Source organism: Teleopsis dalmanni, chromosome 2 (genome assembly GCF_002237135.1).
Source record: "Teleopsis dalmanni isolate 2A chromosome 2, ASM223713v2, whole genome shotgun sequence".
NCBI lineage: Eukaryota > Metazoa > Arthropoda > Insecta > Diptera > Diopsidae > Teleopsis > Teleopsis dalmanni.
In genome coordinates, this window is record NC_051847.1 from 205,007,677 (window position 1) to 205,030,018 (window position 22,342).

The 22,342-nt window shown below is 27.1% G+C and overlaps 3 protein-coding genes across 3 annotated transcripts; all 3 read left to right on the forward strand.

Annotated features, from left to right (window-relative positions):
• Positions 1 to 8,216: 8,216 nt before the first annotated feature.
• LOC119676612 (alpha-tocopherol transfer protein-like) lies at positions 8,217 to 9,275 on the forward strand. The gene is made up of 4 exons (XM_038087857.1): positions 8,217 to 8,506; positions 8,590 to 8,783; positions 8,853 to 8,959; positions 9,021 to 9,275. The coding sequence occupies exons 1-4, from the start codon at positions 8,217 to 8,219 to the stop codon at positions 9,273 to 9,275; spliced, it is 846 nt and encodes a 281-aa protein (XP_037943785.1).
• Positions 9,276 to 11,685: 2,410 nt separating this feature from the next.
• On the forward strand, positions 11,686 to 12,756 carry LOC119676613 (alpha-tocopherol transfer protein-like). Its single transcript, XM_038087858.1, has 3 exons — positions 11,686 to 11,987; positions 12,058 to 12,430; positions 12,496 to 12,756. The coding sequence occupies exons 1-3, from the start codon at positions 11,686 to 11,688 to the stop codon at positions 12,754 to 12,756; spliced, it is 936 nt and encodes a 311-aa protein (XP_037943786.1).
• Positions 12,757 to 14,582: 1,826 nt separating this feature from the next.
• LOC119676614 lies at positions 14,583 to 15,145 on the forward strand. The gene is made up of 2 exons (XM_038087859.1): positions 14,583 to 14,834; positions 14,891 to 15,145. The coding sequence occupies exons 1-2, from the start codon at positions 14,583 to 14,585 to the stop codon at positions 15,143 to 15,145; spliced, it is 507 nt and encodes a 168-aa protein (XP_037943787.1).
• The last annotated feature ends 7,197 nt before the right edge of the window (positions 15,146 to 22,342 follow it).

Sequence of the window (22,342 nt, forward strand, 5' to 3'; positions counted from 1 at the left end):
ACTGATTCTATATAATGATCTTTATTTTTTCTAAACCCGATGTAATACTTCATAATTGTCGTAAGATCAGAAGACAATGCAATATTTTATTGAACTACAGAAAGTATTAGCCCCTCTATATCTACTATGAAATAGTCTATATCTGCTCGATACTTTTTATAATTTAAATTGCAGATCTCATAGTAATTATCTTAGGTAAAATGGAAAAGGATTTTTCTCTGTACTTCACAGAATCTGCAAGTGTTTGTTTGATTTTATCTCATCTTTAAAAGGTGATAGTTAAAAGGGGCGTGTCCAGTTAGGAAATCAGTTGTTAGATGCTTATTCAGATCATTTCATTAGTAGACCGGAATGAGTTTTAGACCTAAATCTTTGCAAATAAAATGTAGTGCATATTTCCATGTACAGATAAAGTCTTATAGTTGGATATTCCATAGAAAATTTTTAGTAATTAGATTTTGTTAATAATGAATTTATTAAATATTTATTGGATCTCAAGTCATCTTAGTTAATCATCTTAGGATTAAAACAAAAATGTTTAGTAGATATTTACAGTATTACTTTTCCCTTAGTATATTAGTTTGGACAGGAACAGGAATATGAAATGCATTTTGTTATTTGTATTTCACTAAAACATTTTCAAAAATATTATTTAATGAATTTGTGTATATTTTATGTATGAAAAACATTTAATATTTTATTAATTATTTAATAACTGAGATAATTACACTTTTTTAAAATAATGTTTTATTAAGAATATATTTGTCTATTTAAATTATATATAAATTTATTGTAATATTACATATATGTAATATATGTAATATACTTATACATAATGTACATAAAAATGAAAAACATTTTTTACTTGTCGTTTCGTCTATCTTTTTTATTTCACACAACTATAGCTGTGCATATAGTAAATCTTCCTTCTAAAGACTTTTCAAACAACTATATATATCTTACATAATAATAAATTATATTTTTTTTCTTTAAGACCACATAAATAAGTATACAAAATCCTTTTCAAATCTCATATTTCCGATTTCTTTGATGCAGGCACATAGATTCAAAAAAAGAATCCACAAATTCTGATTGAAATAGATTAAATAGGTTTAAATATGTTAAAAAGAATGTGACAATTAATGAGAAAATTACAATATATCATTTAAATTCACATTCGTCTTATAAAAAAAAATTTTAATATAAATATGTAAACAACATATAAGACACAAGAAAGTATTTAAACATTCTTTGTCAGTAAACTTGCAACAAAATGATAAATGATTTTATAAAAGTGCATTTTTTATCATTCTTGTGAGTGCTTTGAGAAAAAAATAAAATTATATTCTGTCTTATACACAAAACTATACTACGCGTATGTATATATATTATGCTTAAGATTCTCAGAAAATAAAAATGCTGTAATCATTGAATTGGAATAAATAATGTTCACCATATGTGCTATGGCATTGACTGTTTTAATCCTTAAATTGCACTTGAAGCTCATTTGTTTACAATATTAGTCAAATCATTGCTCATTTACAATATAAGAAAAATAAAAATAATTACAAAAATTCATTTAAGTAGTAATATTAAAAACAATTTATTAACATATCGATCATTAAGCAAAATAATTTAAATTTTATTGAATTAAAAATAAATTAATTCTGCATCAGTGTATCAACCATAACCTCTGTATTTTTAATGACGTATAAACGTGCATATATAGCTATTCTTAAAAATGTTTTGCCTTAATTTAAAATTTTATTAACATTTATTTTAATTAAAATATTTGTGTAGGAAAATGCCATTACCACAAGGTAACATTATTTTAACAGCATACATAAAATCGTCTAAGCGCAATAGAAATTAATTATAACATAATATGAAAAGATAAAATAGGTTTTATAGCTGAGTACAATTGATGCAATGCATAGGTAAGATTAGGTTGGAGTGACAGCCTTTTGTCCAAAGCCCACATGAGCTCAAATAATGACCCGTTGTGAGAGCATAGATTAATGTTGTTCAGACACAGACCAGAAGGATTACTAGAAGGACGCAGTGGTCAGTGTACGATTAACGCTGATAAGTACAACTCCTCCATTCAGGTAAAAGTGAATCAATCCGGCAAGTCTATAAACTTGGCTAAATCCCTATTTTTGCAGAATAACAGCTCTGTCAAGCCTTTAAGAAAACGGGGTCTAGAGATTTTGAATTTTCTTCTAGCAATGATGAACACTGACACCTAACAGTAGAGTACAACTTCTTGCTTATATGCAAAGCCATAATCCCGACAAAAGTCATTACAGGGTAGTAGTTCTTCTTAGTATGGAATGACCTATCAGCACCAATACCGTGGTGTTTAGCGGATCTCGTTTTAGTTAAAGCAGGTAACTGGTACATTTAATGTGCAGTTTGAACTAGTCGATTTTGAAATCTGAAAAGACATGTTTGTGATGCAATTCATACTCGCCAACAACTCATAGTGAACTTTGAACTGCATATTACAATAATTTGTATCGTTTAACTCTCCAGCTTCTTATACTCACTGAAAATCCTCCATAATATCTTTAAACCACTTCAATCGTACTTGACTCCTTTCTTTTACTTTACATAATGAGTTCATTATTTTCAGTTACTTTTTGGAAAGGTTCATTTTGGATGCATGTCCAATCTATCTCAATCTTTGGAATTTAATAATTCGGACGATATTTTTATTTAAGTTATATTTTTAATTTCGGTTCTCAATCGAATTCTGCTCTCTTCATTTTATCAGAAATTGTTCTAATGATATTTCCTTTCGAATCATAATTAAGTTTAATATAACGTTAATAATTACAAAGATACATATTAAGTACAGTCTTATCTTAATGTAGATGAGAGCTTATTCTTATGGTAGGCCTGATTTGGCAATACACTTTAAATGACATAATCAAACATAACTATTATCTATGTCTTCAAATGTTTAGTTTTAGGTTTGATGTTTTCCAATATGAATCATTGTGAAATTCTAAAAGTAACTGCCAAAGGAATATTACAATTACAAAAAGGCAAATTCGCTTTTGGCTTCATCAGAAGAATTGCTAATATTTGATGTAAACCCCAATCACAAGTGTGTTTTATATACATTCACATTTGGAACCACAAAATGGATAATCTTCCGTTTATAAATATATTTCTCAAATGGCTTGTCAACACAAAATGGATAATCTTCCGTTTATACATTTACTTCTAAAATGGCTTGTCACCACTGTGTGCAGATGATTCTGATTTAAAATATATCTGCTTTATTATGTAAAGAAATAATAATTGTATTTAACAAATTGCTATGTTACCATATCGTAAACATCTATGTATCTTGTATCTGATTAAAAGTTCTACTACATATTCTTTCCTTAGTCACACAAACATAGTACATACGTATTCATGTATACCGAATAGAACAATGATGCATGCGTGCTCATATACCTTGTAGTATAATTAAAGTACATTTTTATTTAAATATCAGAAAATATTAGCTCACTTCATTGTTAAGTAATATTTATTTTTCTTATAAAAGAAATTTGAATGAATAAAAAGTACCAAAAATAAACTAATTATATGAATCGAACGCCACGTCGTCTGCGTATGCTTAGACAGAAAACAAAGCTACTTAAATATTTATAAGGATTCTTTTAACTTTTCTTTTGATATGTTGAAAAAAATCTGGGAAATTATTTTAATTGCTTATAAATGTGCCACTATTAAAAATGCCATAAAATGGCTAAGTGCAGTACGCCTTAAATCCATATACTTTACTGTCATTGTCTAGTCACAGAATCTCAGATGCGAAATATGTATATCATTACATTGTGAATAAACTAACGAGATAAAAATAAATAATATTGCATTTTCTGCCGAGTATCTACAGTGTACTTCTTAATATGTTACTCATTGCACTTTTAATAGGGTTCAATGCATTTTAATTGGATTTTCTTGACTTTGTTGTAGTTCAGAAATTCTGTGTTAAATTCTTGAGTTCTGTAATTTTAATTTGATACAAATATAGCAGCAATAAGCATAAATTTGGCGTAATCTCATCATTAGGTTGTATTTTGTATTTCATTTCAGTGCAAAAATGACAGAAGATATTTTGATTTCTACTAATTCATGTGTAGTTTTTTTGTTCTGGTACTTAAAAAAACATTTTTTTTGTGCTTAAAAAAACATTTTTATAATGAGTATTTTTTGCAATTTTTGTATTTTCATTTTAAGATAATTTATTATTGAGCAGATTCTTAGTGTATTAATTTTATCTGTATTTGTTTTTTGTTTTTAATCATATTGAATAAGTATCTTTATATTGGTAGTGTGTTTTTACAATTTTTTATATTTAGTAGTTAATTTTTTAATAAAAATGTATTAAATTTGATTTCAACGTGAATATGACAGTAATATATATTTTTACTTTCAAAGAAACTGTAGTATTTAATAGAAAGCTTTCGAAAAGTAATGAACTATAACAACAAAAATTTTTTTAAATTTATTTTTCATTAATTGAGTTTATGGCTAATCATACAGTTATTTCGAGTATTGCCAAATATAAAATAATATTTATTATCTTGTGAAAAAAATCGACAACATACAATATTTACTAACAAAATAGAGTCATACATTATAAATGAGACGGGCAAAAACCTAGCTAACAGCAACAAAATTGTTGTTAACAGCATCAAAAGTGACGACTGCACTAAAAAAAATTATGTTAGGCATGTACTTTTCTTTACATGCCTTTGCCTTTGAAAAATTTGAAAAAATTATCTTTCGAAAGAAGAACACGTTATTCTTAACTTAACAAATCTAACATCAATATATTTCAATTAAATAACTTAAAAGAAACCTTCATCTTTTCCTGTACGTTTTCAGTTAGGTATTAACACAGCCATTACCTTTTTACTTAAAAAAAATTTATTTTTAAATGTAATTATCTTCTTTATATTCTTCTTCTTTGCTTGATGAAACGTGAGTGAGTGTCTGAAGCACGTTTACTCTATATTGCCTGTGACCACTTGGATGATCTACAATGGTATAAAAGGAACTCCTTTGAATACTGATAGTGATAATTCAGGTGTATTTACAAAGGAATAGTTTGAAGTCCAGCATATCTTTCTGACGAAATATATATTCCATTTGATTTGAGAGAGTACAATTCTCGATTAGTATAGATAATCATAGAATCAAACAATTTCAGCGTTCTGTTAATTTTTATTTCTGATATACCATGGAGCTTTTAGTATATGTCTCAATACAATATTCTGATAAGCTGCAAGTTTTCTACTGGTCTATGGAGCAACATTGCAATAAGACACATATCCATAAAGTAGTATAGGTGTAATTACTTGCTTATAAAGCAGAGTTTTATTTTTTATAACCAAACATTACTGTGTAATGATTTTTGAACTCTTTATTTGCAAATGATATTGTATCTTAGGAAAAAAATTTATCACAAAATTTAGGAAAGAAAAGAAAAAAATTTAAACTATTTGTGACCTGCATCGGAGCTTAGATAGTCTTAATAACCTATAGGTATACTCCAAAAAAATCGCTTAAAAAATGAGGCAATCAGACAAGTTTTAAGTTATTTATTAATTATATTATATTACATTTATATTATAAGTTAATTTTTAATAAATTGTTTTTAATTGTTCTTTTTCAGACTTCTTATACAGGTGCGTATTTTCGTCAGAAGTTAAATTTTTACAACAAAGATTCCAATAGCTATACTCCAATTTCAGGTATATTAATAAAATGGAAAAAATTAATTAATATTAAATTTTATAGTATTTACAACACATATAAATATAAGAATAAAAGTAATAAAAAAAATAGTGGTAATTCATTATTAATTTTTATAACACTTTTTTATAATATAATATATATATATATAACATATAATATGTAAATGTGTGATTAGTTAACAAAATAAAATTTAAAAGAAACTGAAATTATAAGTAATATATATATTGAATTAAAGAAGAAAAAATTTTATTTATTAAATAAAATTAATAATGAAATGGCTGTTGAGTTAAAAATAACTTATTTTTCTAAAATTTATGAATTAAATTACTTAATTTTTTAATATTTTGATTTTTAGATATAAATTTCATTAAATTTTTATATGAACATTTATGAATATTAATAATATCTGTCTAATAAATTTATTTAATTATTTTTTGAGAAAACTATTTTTAGAAAACTTTTGTTTTTATTTCTAGCTTAAGCTTATATGATTGTATAATATATATATTTTTCAATATTAATATTAGTATTTTTTATAAATTCTTTTTTAGATTTTGACTCTTCCCCGTCTACTAATGGTTCGAGTTTGGATTGTTTAAGTTTAATTGTTCAAAGCATAAATAAAAATACAAATTTAAATGTAAAAAAAGTTCCAGCGCATCAGTTAGCTTGCAACACTAATTCCAATACTGTTACCTCCGCATCATCTGCTAATATTAAAACAGAAACAGCCTCATCGCAACACTCACCGCATTCATTAAACTCAACATTTAAACAAAAATGTACAACATGAAAAATTAATTAAATTAATCAATTAAGCTTAATTATTATTAATTTATTATATTCGATAGTTATATGTAATTTAATTTATTCAATAATTTATTCAAAAATAGTTTAAAAATATATAAAAATATTTAATGTAAGAAACTAAATTAATTCATTTGCTAAGCTTAGATAAAAATTTTAATAGTTAATAATTAAAAAAATATCCAGTAATTAAAAATGTAATTTAATTGTATTGCAAATAAATATTATGAACTTATTAAAATTTGTTTTTTCATTGTATATGAAAAGAAGAAAATTGATTTAAGAAAAAAATCGATTTAGTAAATGAAAATGGTTAATATTAAATGTATTAAAAAAAAAAAAGTATTAAAGCAGCTTATTACACTTAATAATTGGATGTTAATTGTATATATAGGAACGTAATATTCCTAAAACAATACTATAGAACAGCATTGATATGCTACGTAGTTATACTTTTTTACTCCAATTTATGTAAAAAATTTATTTTTTAAATAATAGGCATTCGTAGCCCCGACATAAAAGATCTATTGTGCGCCTAAAGTACCAACTAAAATAATTTTAGACTATTTATAAATCTCGTAATTGCTGTGGGCTTAATTTTACCTATTTGATATGGGACTAAGATCCTGCTTGCAAGGCAGTCGAGTCTATGTCTTACCACAGCTGGGCAGTTGCAATATCGTTTCTGTTAAGGTTAGGGATAGTGCTAACTTTAATGTGTTCAGGATCCATGAATCTTCTTGACCAAACAGACGTACTGTTTGGGTTCTCCAGTGTTCAAGTAGATTTTGTTTCTCCCGTTCACATAAAAATTGTATTCAGAAGTATTGAGAAGTTGAAAGCATTTCCAAACTAAGTTAGTTGTTATATAAGTTATTACACAAATACAACCCATAAAATATTGTATAAATATTTTATGAAGAACGTAAGTTGGAAATACTACGTTGTTCAGTATTCAAATCCATTGTTGCTCAAAATTAATATTGAAACTGCAAAAAATCAAATTACGAACATTAATCCAATAATTTTAAAAATTTAATGTTAATTTCGCAAATATACTTAACTCTTTTTAAAAAATTAAACGAATTTGATTAAAAGGCTATTGCTTTGATGTGTTCAATTATCACAGAGTCCATTATTGAATGGATGGATTGTTAGGGTATTTGTTGTTGATAATATCAGATAGAAATACCGCGGTAAAGTCGAAACAATAAGACCAGTAGCGCTAAAAGGAACGCACTATCGTAACTGTTCTATATTAAGTTTGTAATTTCTATCATTTTTAAGAAAGAACCTAAAACCAAATTTAATTGTGAATCTTATGATTTTAGAATTATTCACACGTAGGTATATTATATTTTAGAAATATCGCAATGAATTGCTAATTGAAGTAATTTGTTAAATTTCATTAACATGCTTTTCTAATTATAATGATAATTAAAGATTCAGATAAGATAAATAGGTTATTAAGGATATACGAGTATTGTATATCATGAATTATTTATATGTGACAGTGAAAACAAAATCATTACAAATGCCATATCTATAATTGTTTAAACGGAGAAACAGTTTATTTATTATTGAAATTGAAAGCACATCGGGAGGGTCTATATTTTATTTGAAATATAAAAATGCGACCACTCACACCAGCTTTGGCTAAAATAGCTAAGGAGGAACTAAATGAAACACCAGAACGTGTAGAACAGGATTTGTTCATATTAAGAGTTTGGATACGCCAGCAAATACATCTGAGAGCCCGTACTTCTGATGAGTTTTTGATTGCATTTCTCAGACGCTGCAATTTTAGTTTGGAAGAAACTAAAAAACGTATAGAACTCTTTTTCCATTTTTACAATTTGATGCCAGAAATTTTTTATAATCGTCTTGTTACAGAACGCCTTCTAAATATGAATAAAACTGGGTTAGTAATCAGTATTTATTCAACCTTTTTTTGTTAACTCTTTTTATCTTTGCTGGGAAATCCAATTTAAATCTTACATATAGCATATATTTCTATCCAGAATATCCGAAATGTGACAATCAATCTGCTTTACTTATAATACGTATTGGACAATTTTCTTGGAAATGGCATACACAGCGAGAACTAGTCAGATTCGTAACAATGGCTATGGAAATTATTGCTCTGGAAAACGATAATGCAAGTGTGGCTGGTGTTACGGAAATAATCGATTTGGATGGTGTGGAAAAGGAATTTTTTTATAGTTTTCATCGTGTAATGGTAAAAAAATGGTTTTCTTGGATAAAAGATTGCCTTCCATTACGCATAAAAGATATTTTTGTTATAAATCCCAGTAAAGAAGTGCTTCGTATGTTTTTATTTCAACAGTTTCTACAGCGTGCATCTAATTATCCGGTAATGCTTATTTTTAATTTACGGAGCATATTGAAAAGAACATTCTTTGTTATTTTCATAGATCATTGTTTTAAAAACAACTGAAGAACTTTATAAACATGTTCCGAGGAAATGCCTTCCAGAAGAATATGGTGGTTATAACGGTCATATTGCAGAATGTGTTGGTTATATGGAAGACTCACTGAGAAGTTACAAAAGCTATTTCGAAGAAGATAGTCTTTATGGTGTCAACGAAAGTTTGCGTAGGGGAGAAGTTCCACTTTACGAAGCTGAATTTGGTCTTGCGGGCACTTTCCGTAAATTTAAAATTGATTAATTATAAATGCTATATCTATAATCGTTTAAACGGAGAAACAGCTTATTTGTTAAATATATATATGTTATATCATATATATATGTTATATCAAATACAGAAAGCTTTTTGTGATTTTTAACGTTTTTAAAACATCAAATATATTTTATTCGTTTAGATTAAAATGAAATAGCCATCTAAATAATAATATTAAAATAATGGTTTTAACTGCAAAAATGTCATACTTAAAGAGATCCTTTAATGATTCATATATTCGAAAATTTTAAAAAAATTAAATATTTGCAAAAATTAAAAAATTAACTATTATTTAAAATTTTTGTGTGAAATCTCTTGTGTGAACTACACCATGCAGACTTATAACTACTATTTTAAAAAAGTTTTCTGAAAATCCTTACTGATGTTCATCGGATCAAACTGAATTTCTTTTCTAATATTATCCTAAGAAATTTAATTATTTTCTAAAGGAAACCTATATCGACTAAATTGACGCATAGGTTATTGTTAAAGTTGCAAGTCAGAGCAGACATAAGAAAATGTTACTAACTACTCAGCACTCACCAGAAAGCCTCAATTCACTATTAGTTCTTCCTTCCTTAATTATCTATATGTTCAATGTGTACGTTAAGGACCACTGATTTTATCAAAATATCTATTTCTCTTTTCTATCTCTCTTTTTACAATTTTTCAATCAGCTGAAGTGTTTTTAACTTCTTTGTGGTATCACAACAGGGTTTCTCTGTGGTATCTGAGCAAGTAGTGTGCCCTTTCTTGTTGAGACAGGTTGTCTCTATTTAATTGTTTATCTATCTATTTGTCTTAGCTAAGAACAAAGATTAAAATAATTGCTCACGCAAACTTATATTATCTTGAGTTTTAGAAATAGAGATTATAAATAACAGCAATATATTCTCTATACCTGAAGTGGGTGTACATGAAATTTACCAAAATAATACCAAAAATAATAGTCATTCTTGTTGTTTTAACCTTCTAACTGAATTTGAGACATTATATTTTGAAGTTTTTTTTTACAATGAATTGAAATGCCAAAGATAATAATAATAATAGATAATTAATAGATAATAATAGATCATTTTTACATTTTTAAACTTTTCAGAATTGTATGCAATATGTGATGGTTTGGAATTTTGGGATGTCAGAGGTCCCGTATCATGATAATATTAAATGTATATTATTAATTTCAATAGTCTGTAATAAAAATGTACTGAATTCAAATGACTTATCATACTACCTCCTCTTTGTAAAGATAAATATAAAACTAATGTTAATATTGGATACTGGATCAGCACTAGAAGTAAATATTAATACTATATCCACAGCAATAATTCTTAATATCAATGTAGTTTTAGATTATGTTGCGATAGAATTGTTTTGATGTTACGTATTTATAATACCAATAAAAATATGTTTAAATATAATTAAATATCCAATCTGTATTTGCCAAATCCTTTAGCAAACTTTTTTTTAATTTTTATTATCAACTAATTATAATTTAAGTGCCCAAACCAAAACCAGTAATAAAAATATACTTTTTGGCAGGGCGAAGGATCTAGTAGTCCAGTTCTTTATTCCTAGTGAACTTTAAAATTAATTTTAGTGCTTAGTCCCAAATAAGTAAATAAATAATATTGTATTTTGAAGGAATGCATTCCAAGATTTTTGTACAGTGGGTTCACAATAGTATATCACGTATTTCATGTATATCAAATATGAAGACTATACCAGCAACAGTTGCATTATCATCCTCCATGGCAAGAACTTCCAACAACATAAGAAATATTTTAAAAATCTCATTTAAATTCATGAATTTCGGGTCTTGCTTGACAAGCGGTATAATAATTATTCTCGGTCCAATAGGGTTCACAATAGTGAGCACTGTTATTAAAATTGAACTGTTAATTGAAGAATATAAATTCTCAATACAGCATTATTTTTATATATTTTTATTTTGGTATTGTTCTCGGTATATGTAAATATATTTTATTTTAAAATTTTTATAGTGCATTAATTTTTCGAGACTTCCATCCATAAAATATTCATTGTTCTATCTGAAATTGTATATACAATTTACATGCTATCTTAGATACGTTTTCGATTGTTTTATTTATTGATATAATTATATTATTTTACTATATAAAAAAAATAAATATGTCAATTAGTTATTAATTTATTAATCACTTTGAGCATATTTGTTGATAAAATTATAGATAATCCCTTATCGCTAATTAATTCACGCCTGGCAATATATTTACAAAAAAAAAAAGTTAAAATACTATTTTCCACACATTTTCCCAATATTTTGATAAGATACAAGAGCATTTCCAGTAAATTAGCATAGCAAGGTCTGGATGTTAGTACAATCAGTATTTAGTTGATATTAGTCATTAAAGTAGAAATGTCGAACACAATACGTGTACTTACACCAGCTCTGCAAGAACTTGCTTTAGAAAATTGTAATGAAAATCCAGACACCGTGGAATGCCACATTAGTGCACTGCAATCATGGATTAAGCAGTCCCCTCACCTTAAAGCACGTATGGATAAAAAATTGCTATTAGCTTTCTTGCGGCGTTGCCAATTTAGTATGGAGGAAACAAAGAAACGTATTGACGCTTTTTATACAATGAAAATTCATTGCAGAGAGTTCCTATGCGAACGTGAAGTAACCAAATCTTTAATTCACTTATATAACACTGGGTTAGTACCTATGGAATTGTATCTATAGAATATCAAAATAAAGATTTAATTATTTAAATTATTTTTATAGTGTCTATATCATACCGATTAGACCAAGTAGTGCTATTGGTCCGAGAATAATTATTATACCGCTTGTCAAGCAAGACCCGAAATTCATGAATTTGAATGAGATTTTCAAAATATTTTTTATGTTGTTGGAAGTTCTTGCCATGGAGGATGATAATGCAACTGTTGCTGGTATAGTCTTCATATTTGATATACGTGATATAACCATGGAACAGATGCGAAAATGTGATCGCGCTTTGCTAAAGAAGAATTGGTTATTTGGTGAACGTTGTATGCCTTTGAAATTGATTGAAATCCATTTAATACATATGCGTCGGGATACTTTTACGATTTATAATATAATGTCTAATTTTTTGTCTTGTAAGAAACATTTCAAAGTAAGTTTTTATCATGGCATTGTAAGGATAATATTTTTTTTTTGACAATATTAAAATTATTATAGGTTTTTATGCATAAAAAAGCTGAAGATATTTTTAGGTATTTGCCACGTGAAGCTTTGCCTATTGAATATGGTGGACAGAATGGATATCAGGCAGAGGCATTGGAATATTGGCGACACAAATTGTTACAATACACTGATTACTTCGCCAATGATGACAATTTTGGAACAATTGAGAAGAACAGAATTTGTTTAACTAAAAGATTTGAACATCGAGATTTTTGTGGCTTAAATGGTTCGTACAGGAAATTGCAAGTCGATTAAGATGACTTTATTAAAAATATTTGGAAATATATAAATTAATAAAGTATATAAAAAAATTATATTGAAATTATTCCCAATAATTACACATAAACTAAACGTGAAAATAATATTTATTATAAAATATTTAAAATAATTTATTCGTACAGAAATTATATATTAAATGCATTATATCATATAATAAATCTACAATATTAAAATGACAGCAGTTTTATTATTTTTTCGATTTTTAAAGTGCGTAAATATATCTGATTTAATGATTAGAACTGAATATTTTCAGTACTTTGGCTTATTTAATTCATATTTTATTCTGCAATTTTTCGGTCCATTACTTCATTAAAGTTAAGTGATAGTAATGCCTGAAAATTTAATACATTGACATATCTATACAAGAGGTCATAATTTTAGATTTGAAAATGAATCGACTTCAGCCCTTTTTAAAAAACTAAACTATTTTGGTTATGTGTTTGGTTAATACTTTATATTAGATATACTAGAGAGAAGATTTTACAAATGATTTAAAAGTGGTTTTGAACAGTAATGAACTACAACAACAATTTTTTTTTGATATTTTAATTAATTGAATTTTTGGCTAGCCATACAACTGTTTCAAGTATTGCCAAATACCCATCATCAGTAGCTTTGTGTCAGGTGCTTACTGAACACTGATTCTGAGCTTCAAATATGACAGGGTACGGGTTCAACCCTTGATATTTGCGGCTTCAAGTATTATTTACGAATAATTAAATATAAGAAATTGAATTCCATGACCACTAAAGATGAGTATTTGGCAATACTCGAAAGAGATGTATGGTCAGCCAAAAATTCATTAATTAAAATAATATAAAAGAATTGTTGTTGTTGTAGTCACTATTAATTAATATATAAAAAAAATGCTGTTGTTATAGTTCACTACTGTTCGAAATCTCTCCATAAAATACAATAGTTACGATTAAGTCAGAAATTAAATGATTTTATATTAATATCAACCTATTATAAAATTAAAAAATCGTTCTAATTATTAATACGTTATAATTTATTTCATAATTTTCACCAATATGATACAAAGAAAAATCGTAAAATATATATACATAAAGTTTATTTTATTTGAGCAATTTATTCAATTTAACAAACACGCTTTTGTAATTATGCTGGAGATTAGAAATTCAGATAAGATAATTCGGTTGTTAAGGATATACGGGTATCGTATATCACACGTTATTTATATATGACAGTGAAAACAAAATCATTACAAATGCCATATCTCTAATTGTTTAAACGGAGAAACAATTTAGTCGCAATTAGATTATTAAATTGAAAATAGTTAGCGAAAGGTTGCATTTTATTTGAGAAGTAAATATGCGACCACTCACACCAGCTTTGGCTAAAATAGCTAAGGAGCAACTAAATGAAATACCTGAACGTGTAGAACAGGACTTGTTCATATTAAGAGTTTGGATACGCCAGCAAATACATCTGAGAGCCCGTACTTCTGATGAGTTTTTGATTGCATTTCTCAGATGTTGCAGTTATAGTTTGGAAGAAACCAAAAAACGTATAGAACTTTTTTTCCATTTTTATAATGTGCTGCCACAGATTTTTTATAATCGTCTTGTAACGGATCGCATACTATACATGAACCGTTGTGGGTTAGTATTAGCAAAATAATATGAAATATGATAATAATGATATATGTTTTGTAAACTTATAGCATACATATCTATCCAGAATTTCCAAAATGTGACAACAATACTGCTTTGCTTATGGTACGTTGTGGTCAATTTTCACGAAAGCAGCATAGGCAATGTGAATTAATTAAGTTTGTTACTATGGCTATGGAAATCATGGCTCTAGAGAATGATAATGCAAATGTAGCAGGTGTAACACAAATTGTTGATTTGGCTGGTATAGAAAATGCATTCTTTCATAGCTTTGATCATCATACTATGAAAATGTGGTATTTTTGGATAAGAGATTGTCTTCCTTTACGGATAAAACAAGTTTATTTTATAAATGCAAGTAAAGATATGCTTCGTATGATGCAGATTCAAAAATTCTTTCAAAATGAAACTGATTATCCGGTAATGTAAAGTTTCCTTGCAGCTTAAAAACTATTATAATACTTTATTATCCATAGATGACTGTTTTAAAAACAACTGAAGAACTTTACAATCATGTTCCAAGGAAATGCCTTCCAGAAGAATATGGTGGTTATAATGGTCATATGGCCGAATGTATTGGTTATATGGAAGACACTCTGAGAAGTTACAAAACCTATTTCGAAGAAGACATTCTATACGGTATGAATGAAAACTTACGCAGCGGTGATGTCATACCTTATGAAGCTGAATTTGGTCTTGAGGGATCTTTTCGCAAACTTGAATTGGAGTAACTTTTGCAGAGTATGGTCGTGTGCCAGTTCGAGTAAATTATTATGAAATAGTAAATTATGTCGGTATGGCAGCGAATATAGGTATTTACTAGAATTTCGAGTAGGGTGAATTAGTTAAAAATTATGTAAATTAGATGTTGCCATTGTGAAAATTTTATGAGATGTTTAATAAGTAAATAAATAAATTAGAAAACTTTTAACCAAAAATGATAAATAAGTGCAATAAATAAATAAATAAATATTTACATAAGTGCAGTGCAAAAAATCCTTAGGAAATATCAATTTACTTTACCTCAATTTACCCGAACTCGCACACGGCCTATATAGTTAAATTATATACAAAATTTTTATTGAGAAAAAAAAGTAGTACAAAACTATATGTAATCAACTTTATAACATATATATCTTATTGTTGTGTTTTTGAAATTAAATATCAAGTAATATCAAATAATTTTAGTACTATAATTATTTTATTCTAAACAATCGTACTAGATTCTTTAACTAATCTCCAATTTTATGTAATATTTTGTTGAAAAAAATGTCTTCGTTAAGAAAAATATATTCAAGGGTTTCGATGTAAGATATTGTTACAAAATTACTACTCTGATGTGTTGGTTCGAACAACTGGATTTTGTAAAAGTTAAGCAATAACTCAATAACTCAAATAACTTGTTATACTTTATCGCAATCTATCTTGTTTTGTCATAAGTCATACCGTAAAAGAAATCAAGGTTAAAGATTAACTAATGATAATAATTTTCCTTCCAATCGTTTTTATCCCATTTATACTTCCTATTTAACTGGCAAACCCTAATTTCATAACAATATATACTTTGATTATAACATTAATTATAAAAGGTATAGTTAAAAGGTGAGGTATAATTATAAAAGAAATAGATTTATATGTTAGAACAGATTGCTCTATAATTTTTTTTATTTTTTTTTGCATGTTGCCTTGATATCGAAATAATACTGAGCTATAATATAGTATAACATTTATTTGTTCAGTTAGTTAAATATTCTCCGCTATATTTAGTTTAGGGTTATTAATTTGAAATCCAAAACACGTTTTCATGCGAGTATTTTTCGTCTTTGTATAGATCTATCTTTTCCCCAAAAGAACGGTAAAAAGTCTTAAAAAACTTGTGGTTGTTTCAGTTATAATATATATTAGTAGTTGTATTGTGACAGTTTAATTATGTTTTTATCTAGGTTGTTTTGTATTTAATTAGAAAATATTTACTAAGTCCTATGTTCAGAAAAAACATATCATGTAATTTATTTTAATCTTTGTTTAAATAAACTCATCATAAGAGTATATGTATCTACTGTATATTTTTAATATTGAGTATTTTAAAGATACAAACTATGTTTAGATGCTATACTCTACGTTACAACCACTTAGCAGAGTGTCATTGCCAATGAGCAATTGAAACGTATTACAAGTATCTCAAGTACGCATATCCGGAAAATGCCAATCACACATTAAGTCTAAATCTTTACACCCCAAAACATTTAAGGAAATTAAAGTGATATAACTTTTAAATATTTTAAGGAGACGCTTCAATTTGACTTTGAAATTTGAGTATCATTTAATGCTTGAAGTGCAAACAAAATAAAATATGAGAAAAAAGATCAGACTGCCAGAAGATACATGTTCATTATATACACATATAGGCATATGTGCATAAGAACATAGGCAGTTGAAGTGTTGTTGTCTGCCTTACCGAATTATATCAGTCCGTTGACAGCCGACAACAGTTATAAAAAGTCCATGTCGGAAAACACATACCTAGCAAATTGGGCTGACACAAAATGTCAGCTGCTGACAAGACATCTTCATTTCAAACAACAAAGCAGACAGTATATCTATGAGACGAGGAATTTGTATTTTGAGGGCGTGTTTTGAAGACGGATAATTGTACAACTGTTATGTAAAGCAAAGTAGCTACAGTATATTAGTTAAAATTATTACATAACTTATAATTTAGTATGGAAATTAAAAAAAACTCAAAGCTTCGCAATTTTTTTCATTTCAAAATCTGGCGGCAAATCTTTTAATGACTATTAGTGCAACTCAAAATAAAAACAAAAATTCGCTTTGATCTTCTCAATATTTTGTTGCATTTTCTTCATATGATTTTATAAAAATTTTTTCCTGACATGACAGCTCGTGTTTAATATTAATGACGGCTCATTAGAATTTTGCCTGGTGCTCTCCGCCATTCCCATATGCAGAACATCTAAGTGAGTATTTATTTCGAAAAGGGTGTAATTGATGCGATCATTGCTCATAAGTGGATTCTGTTGTTTATTATTTTTTGTTTTAAGTGTTCGCTTATAGCTGTTGACGTGTCAAGTTATCAACAGAATTTATGACACTTGCATACTAAACACATTGAGATACTTGCTAGTACTTTAAATTCTGTAATGCTTTTAATGCATTTCAAAAATGCCACCAACGTTTTGAGAAATTGTTGCTTGAAGACTCTCTTTAAAGATAATTAATATGGAGTAACTTACCAACTCATACGTAATACGTAAAAACATTTTTAGATTCTAAGTAATATAAAACCTAGGATATTAGGATAGGATAAATGTTTATCCTAGGATAGGATAGGATAAATGCTTATCCTAGGATAGGATAAACATTTGTACATTAAGTTTATAATAGTAATAAAAAATAGGAGGATAAATGTTTATCGTAGGATAGGATAAACCATAATTCTTAAATTCAAATTTTTTCTACAAACTGAACAGTGAATGGATAGACCTTGCAGAAATAAACTCCATTAGTCGTTGGTTTAAGTTTTAAATGAATACATTAGTATTTTAATATTTTAGAGATATAAGTGTCACCAAATTAGGAGGCTTTACCATTTAGTTGTACTCAGCTCCAAAGAACCTATATTATATATCTTCTCTTTTTCTTTTATTTTGCTGATATTTATCTTATTTGTTATATGATCCCAAATTTTAGATTCGTTATTTAATAGTTACATTAATCACGTATCGTTTTCCTTTTCTTTAACGATACCATTTACTCTGTAGGTGAGCTCCGTATTGCCAATGAAATCCAATAGTTATGCTACTAATAGGAGTAGCATTAAATAATGCTACTAGCTTACCTTGGCTCTCCTTCTTATTAGCAAAACATCTTTTCTTTCCTTGCGATTTTAAAAATTGTGAAGGTCTCCTGTCCATATTATAGTAATGGAGCACACCAAAATGTTTTATTAATGAAGTAAAACTTTAAGGTAATTTTGTCTTGATATTCGTATATTTAGTATTGTAAAACGTGCTGAATTAGCAATAAGGTTGATATCAAAGAATTTATTTAATATCTATTTTTCAAGTTGGTAAATTGAATTACTTATAGAGTAAAATATTAAGTCTTTGAAAAAGGAAGATGAAGAAAGTTTTAAAAAGTATTTAAGTTTTACATATACGACTCATATCGACTTTATATCTCAACTTCTTTCTTCTGAATATATATTAACATTTTTTTTACCATGAATATCTTAAATATAATGAAACCAAATTTTTTAATTATTGTTGAGAAATATATATTTAGATTTGTATATGACACAAAAATATATATACATACAGTCAGAATTTTTAAACTCTTTTAATTCAAGTGATATAAACCTAAGTTATGTTTCCTTTTATTATTATAATCACCGCTTTGTTCAAGATACGCTTCCTGAAACAGTTTTCCTCATTGATATTATTTTTAACAGCCACGTAGAATTATCCTCTCAGGACATGTAAGCTTGTATTTAGTTGACTTGTGAATTTATGAGTTCACTTTTAAACATATGCATTGATATACAAATATTTGAGTATTTAGTTCTAATAGTCCCTCAGCGGCGTGTTACATCTGGCATTTTATGAAATGAAATAGTTATATACATTTGTATCTCAAGGCATTATTAAGATGTGAACAAATTTGTTTTGTTTGAAAATGGTCAATGCTTCAGTGCACTTACATATGAGCTCTTCCTGAAGAAGCGTTAATTATATTAAAATATGAGATTGTGTAACTTGAAGCCGTTGTCAATAAAATTTTAAGGTATAGATTGCGTTTAATGTTTTCATATTGATTACGAAAAATGTTTTCATATTGATCATATTGATTACGAAAAAGAAACAACATTTTTCTTTAATTTCAAATAAAACTTTTACAGTCCAATTATATATGTATAAAGAAAGCAACGATTATTTCCAAAGAGGATGATGATAATGGATATTTGGCAATATCTGAAATCGGCTAAAGAATTTCACTTGATTAAAAATTATTTTTCTATCTGAAACTTTCTCACTCCTTTTTCAATTCGAAATAAATTTTTTGTTATAGGAAATAAAAATTATAAATAAAACTTCAAATGAAGTATAAGAATTAAAACCAATAAAATTGCTCTTATAGATATTAAAATAATACTAAAAAAATTTTACAATAATTTCGTATTCTATCACGTTTATCCAGGGCGAAGTCACCAAACCCATCTGTATACTGAAGCAGGGACTGTGTTGATATAAAATCAAAACTTAATTTTGGAAAATTAGCAGAAAACTTCTACACATTAACATGTACTGAACATACATATCGGACTTAATCAAATCAAAAGTATAGCTTGATCGTCCTTTTCGTGTTTTAATACCGGAACGTCAGGGCTGGGATAATCACATATGCCGTTTTTGATTGGTAATTCTACGAAGCTTTTTTAATCGAGATTTACTTTTAGTGCAATTTTCATTTTCGATTGATAAATCTCGAGCGAAATATATAACACTTGAGTTTAATTTATAACACTCTATATATTTCACCAGAGTAGCAAGATTACTCTAAAATTCGTAATTGTTTTATATGACTTGACAAAAAAAGTGTGATTTGATTCGATATATGTATTTAAGAAAAATTTATATATCCACTAAAACTACTACAAAAATGTTTGATTACTGTAATAATGTTTAATTGGACAACAAAACTGGACAGATCGAGGGCAATTCTAGATTAATCCATATTTACCAATCGAAAACGTCATCTGTATTTTAACCGCAAATACTATTTTGTTAGTTGCAGTAATAATAATTATTTTATACAACGGGTTAAAATAGCTCTATGAATATATGCACTATTTATTTAATTCACTTCCTAAATTCAAACTACGTTGTAAGTTATTAATAAGAACTAAGTGTTTTGATTTATGTAAAATAATAAATTAAATCATTCAATGATTATATAATTTTAAATGATTTTTAACATTCATTGGTTATTGTTAAATAAATTTTATGTAAAAATAAATAAATTTTAAATTGCATTTTCACTGGTGATCAAATCGCAATGATGAAAATATTCTCAGTGATACATTAAGACTGAAAAGTTTTCGGAAATTCTCATTTAAAATTCGCGCGCTGTATATTTTTCGATATTTTAAGTTTATGTAGTTTGGCAGCACTGTCCTTAATTACTATGCCAAAAATGAGCTCGATCTGTCAGACAGTTCGTTTACGGCAGCTGTTGAAACCAGTTCACCTCAGTAGTGCGTTGCGAAATGTCTTCGACGGTCGTACGACCGTCCTGGAAGGCTTTGTACCACTCATAAACTTGAGTTTTCGATAAAACTGATTCCCCATAAGCCTTTTGTAGCATTCGCAACGATTCTGCACACGAAATTTCGTTCGAAACACAAAATTTGATGCAAACTCTTTGTTCAATATTTTTTTCCATTGTTTTTTTCGCAACGCCCTACTGAGGTGAACTGGTTTCAACAGCTGCCGTAAACGAACTGTCTGACAGATCGCGCTCATTTTTGGCATAGTAATTAAGGACAGTGCTGCCAAACTACATAAACTTAAAATATCGGAAAATATACAGCGCGCGAATTTTAAATGAGAATTTCCGAAAGCTTTTCGGTCCTTAATGTATAAGCAATAATTATTTTGGAATTTCGTTTCAAAGTTTCTGTCATTTCAGTAAAGAAATTAAATAAACAACAATTCAACCCTTAAAATGCATTATTAAAATTTTTTATATAATTAATCAAATTAATTACGAATAGATATCGTAGTTACGAAATAATAAATTTATTTAATTTTTATACAAATTAATCACGAATTTGTAGATAGAATGTGTTTTTAATTGATTTTTAATTTACTAAAATAATTTAAATAAATAAATTATTGCATCATTGCAATAAATTTTGTCTAAAAGTTTTATTTATGTTTTGAAAAGTAATAATATTACTATTAAGTAATAATATTATTATTGCAAGATATGTTATAACAGAATATGTTTACAAATAACTATCTGTTCCCTGAGAGGTTCTCATAGGGCACTTTTTAAATTGTAAATTTAGTACGATCTGCGAATGTAAGCGGAATAGAAACTGAATTCCCACGGCAGTATTCTGCAATTCTGAGAATTGAATTGATTCCGATTGAAGGTGTTATAAATTTAGATACATCAGAATTGATGTATAATACCAAACAATATACATATATCCTTGAACGAGCGAACATTTTTTAATGTTTGTAAGACAGATAACTATAGTTCATATATACAATATTCAATCGTTTTGCAAAGCATTTAGAATTGTATTGGGTGGCACTGAGTATCTCAAGCGTTTCATTTAAAACATAAAATTACATCTTATCTTATTTATATTAAATTATTTAATAAAAAATAAAATTTTATATATTGATATAAAATGTTTTATATTACAAATATTTTATATTATAAAATTAAAACTCTTTAATTTTTTATTAAAGAGTTTTACTTCTGTTACTTACTGTTTTAATACATTTGGCCTCTAATGGGAACTATCAATCGTTAGAATTATAATTACTAAATTTGATTTATTTAAGGTATAAGAAAATATTAATAATCAAAATATGAATTAAAATTTGGTATATGATTTAATTATTTCAAAGAAACTATGTTAAAGGTGTAGAGAATTTTTTGACTGGAGAATTTTTTGATTGATGTTTTCTTAAGACCTTGTCTTTTAATTCATACTAAAAATATCCTATACGTTTTTGTTTATTTTCTAGGCCACGAAATTATTTCCTGTACTAATGTTGCTAATGTTGCAATAAGTCAGAACTATATAGGCCGTATGCGAGTTCGAGTAAATTGAGGTAAAATAAATTGAAATTACATAGGGATTTTTTGCACTACACTTATGTAAATATTTA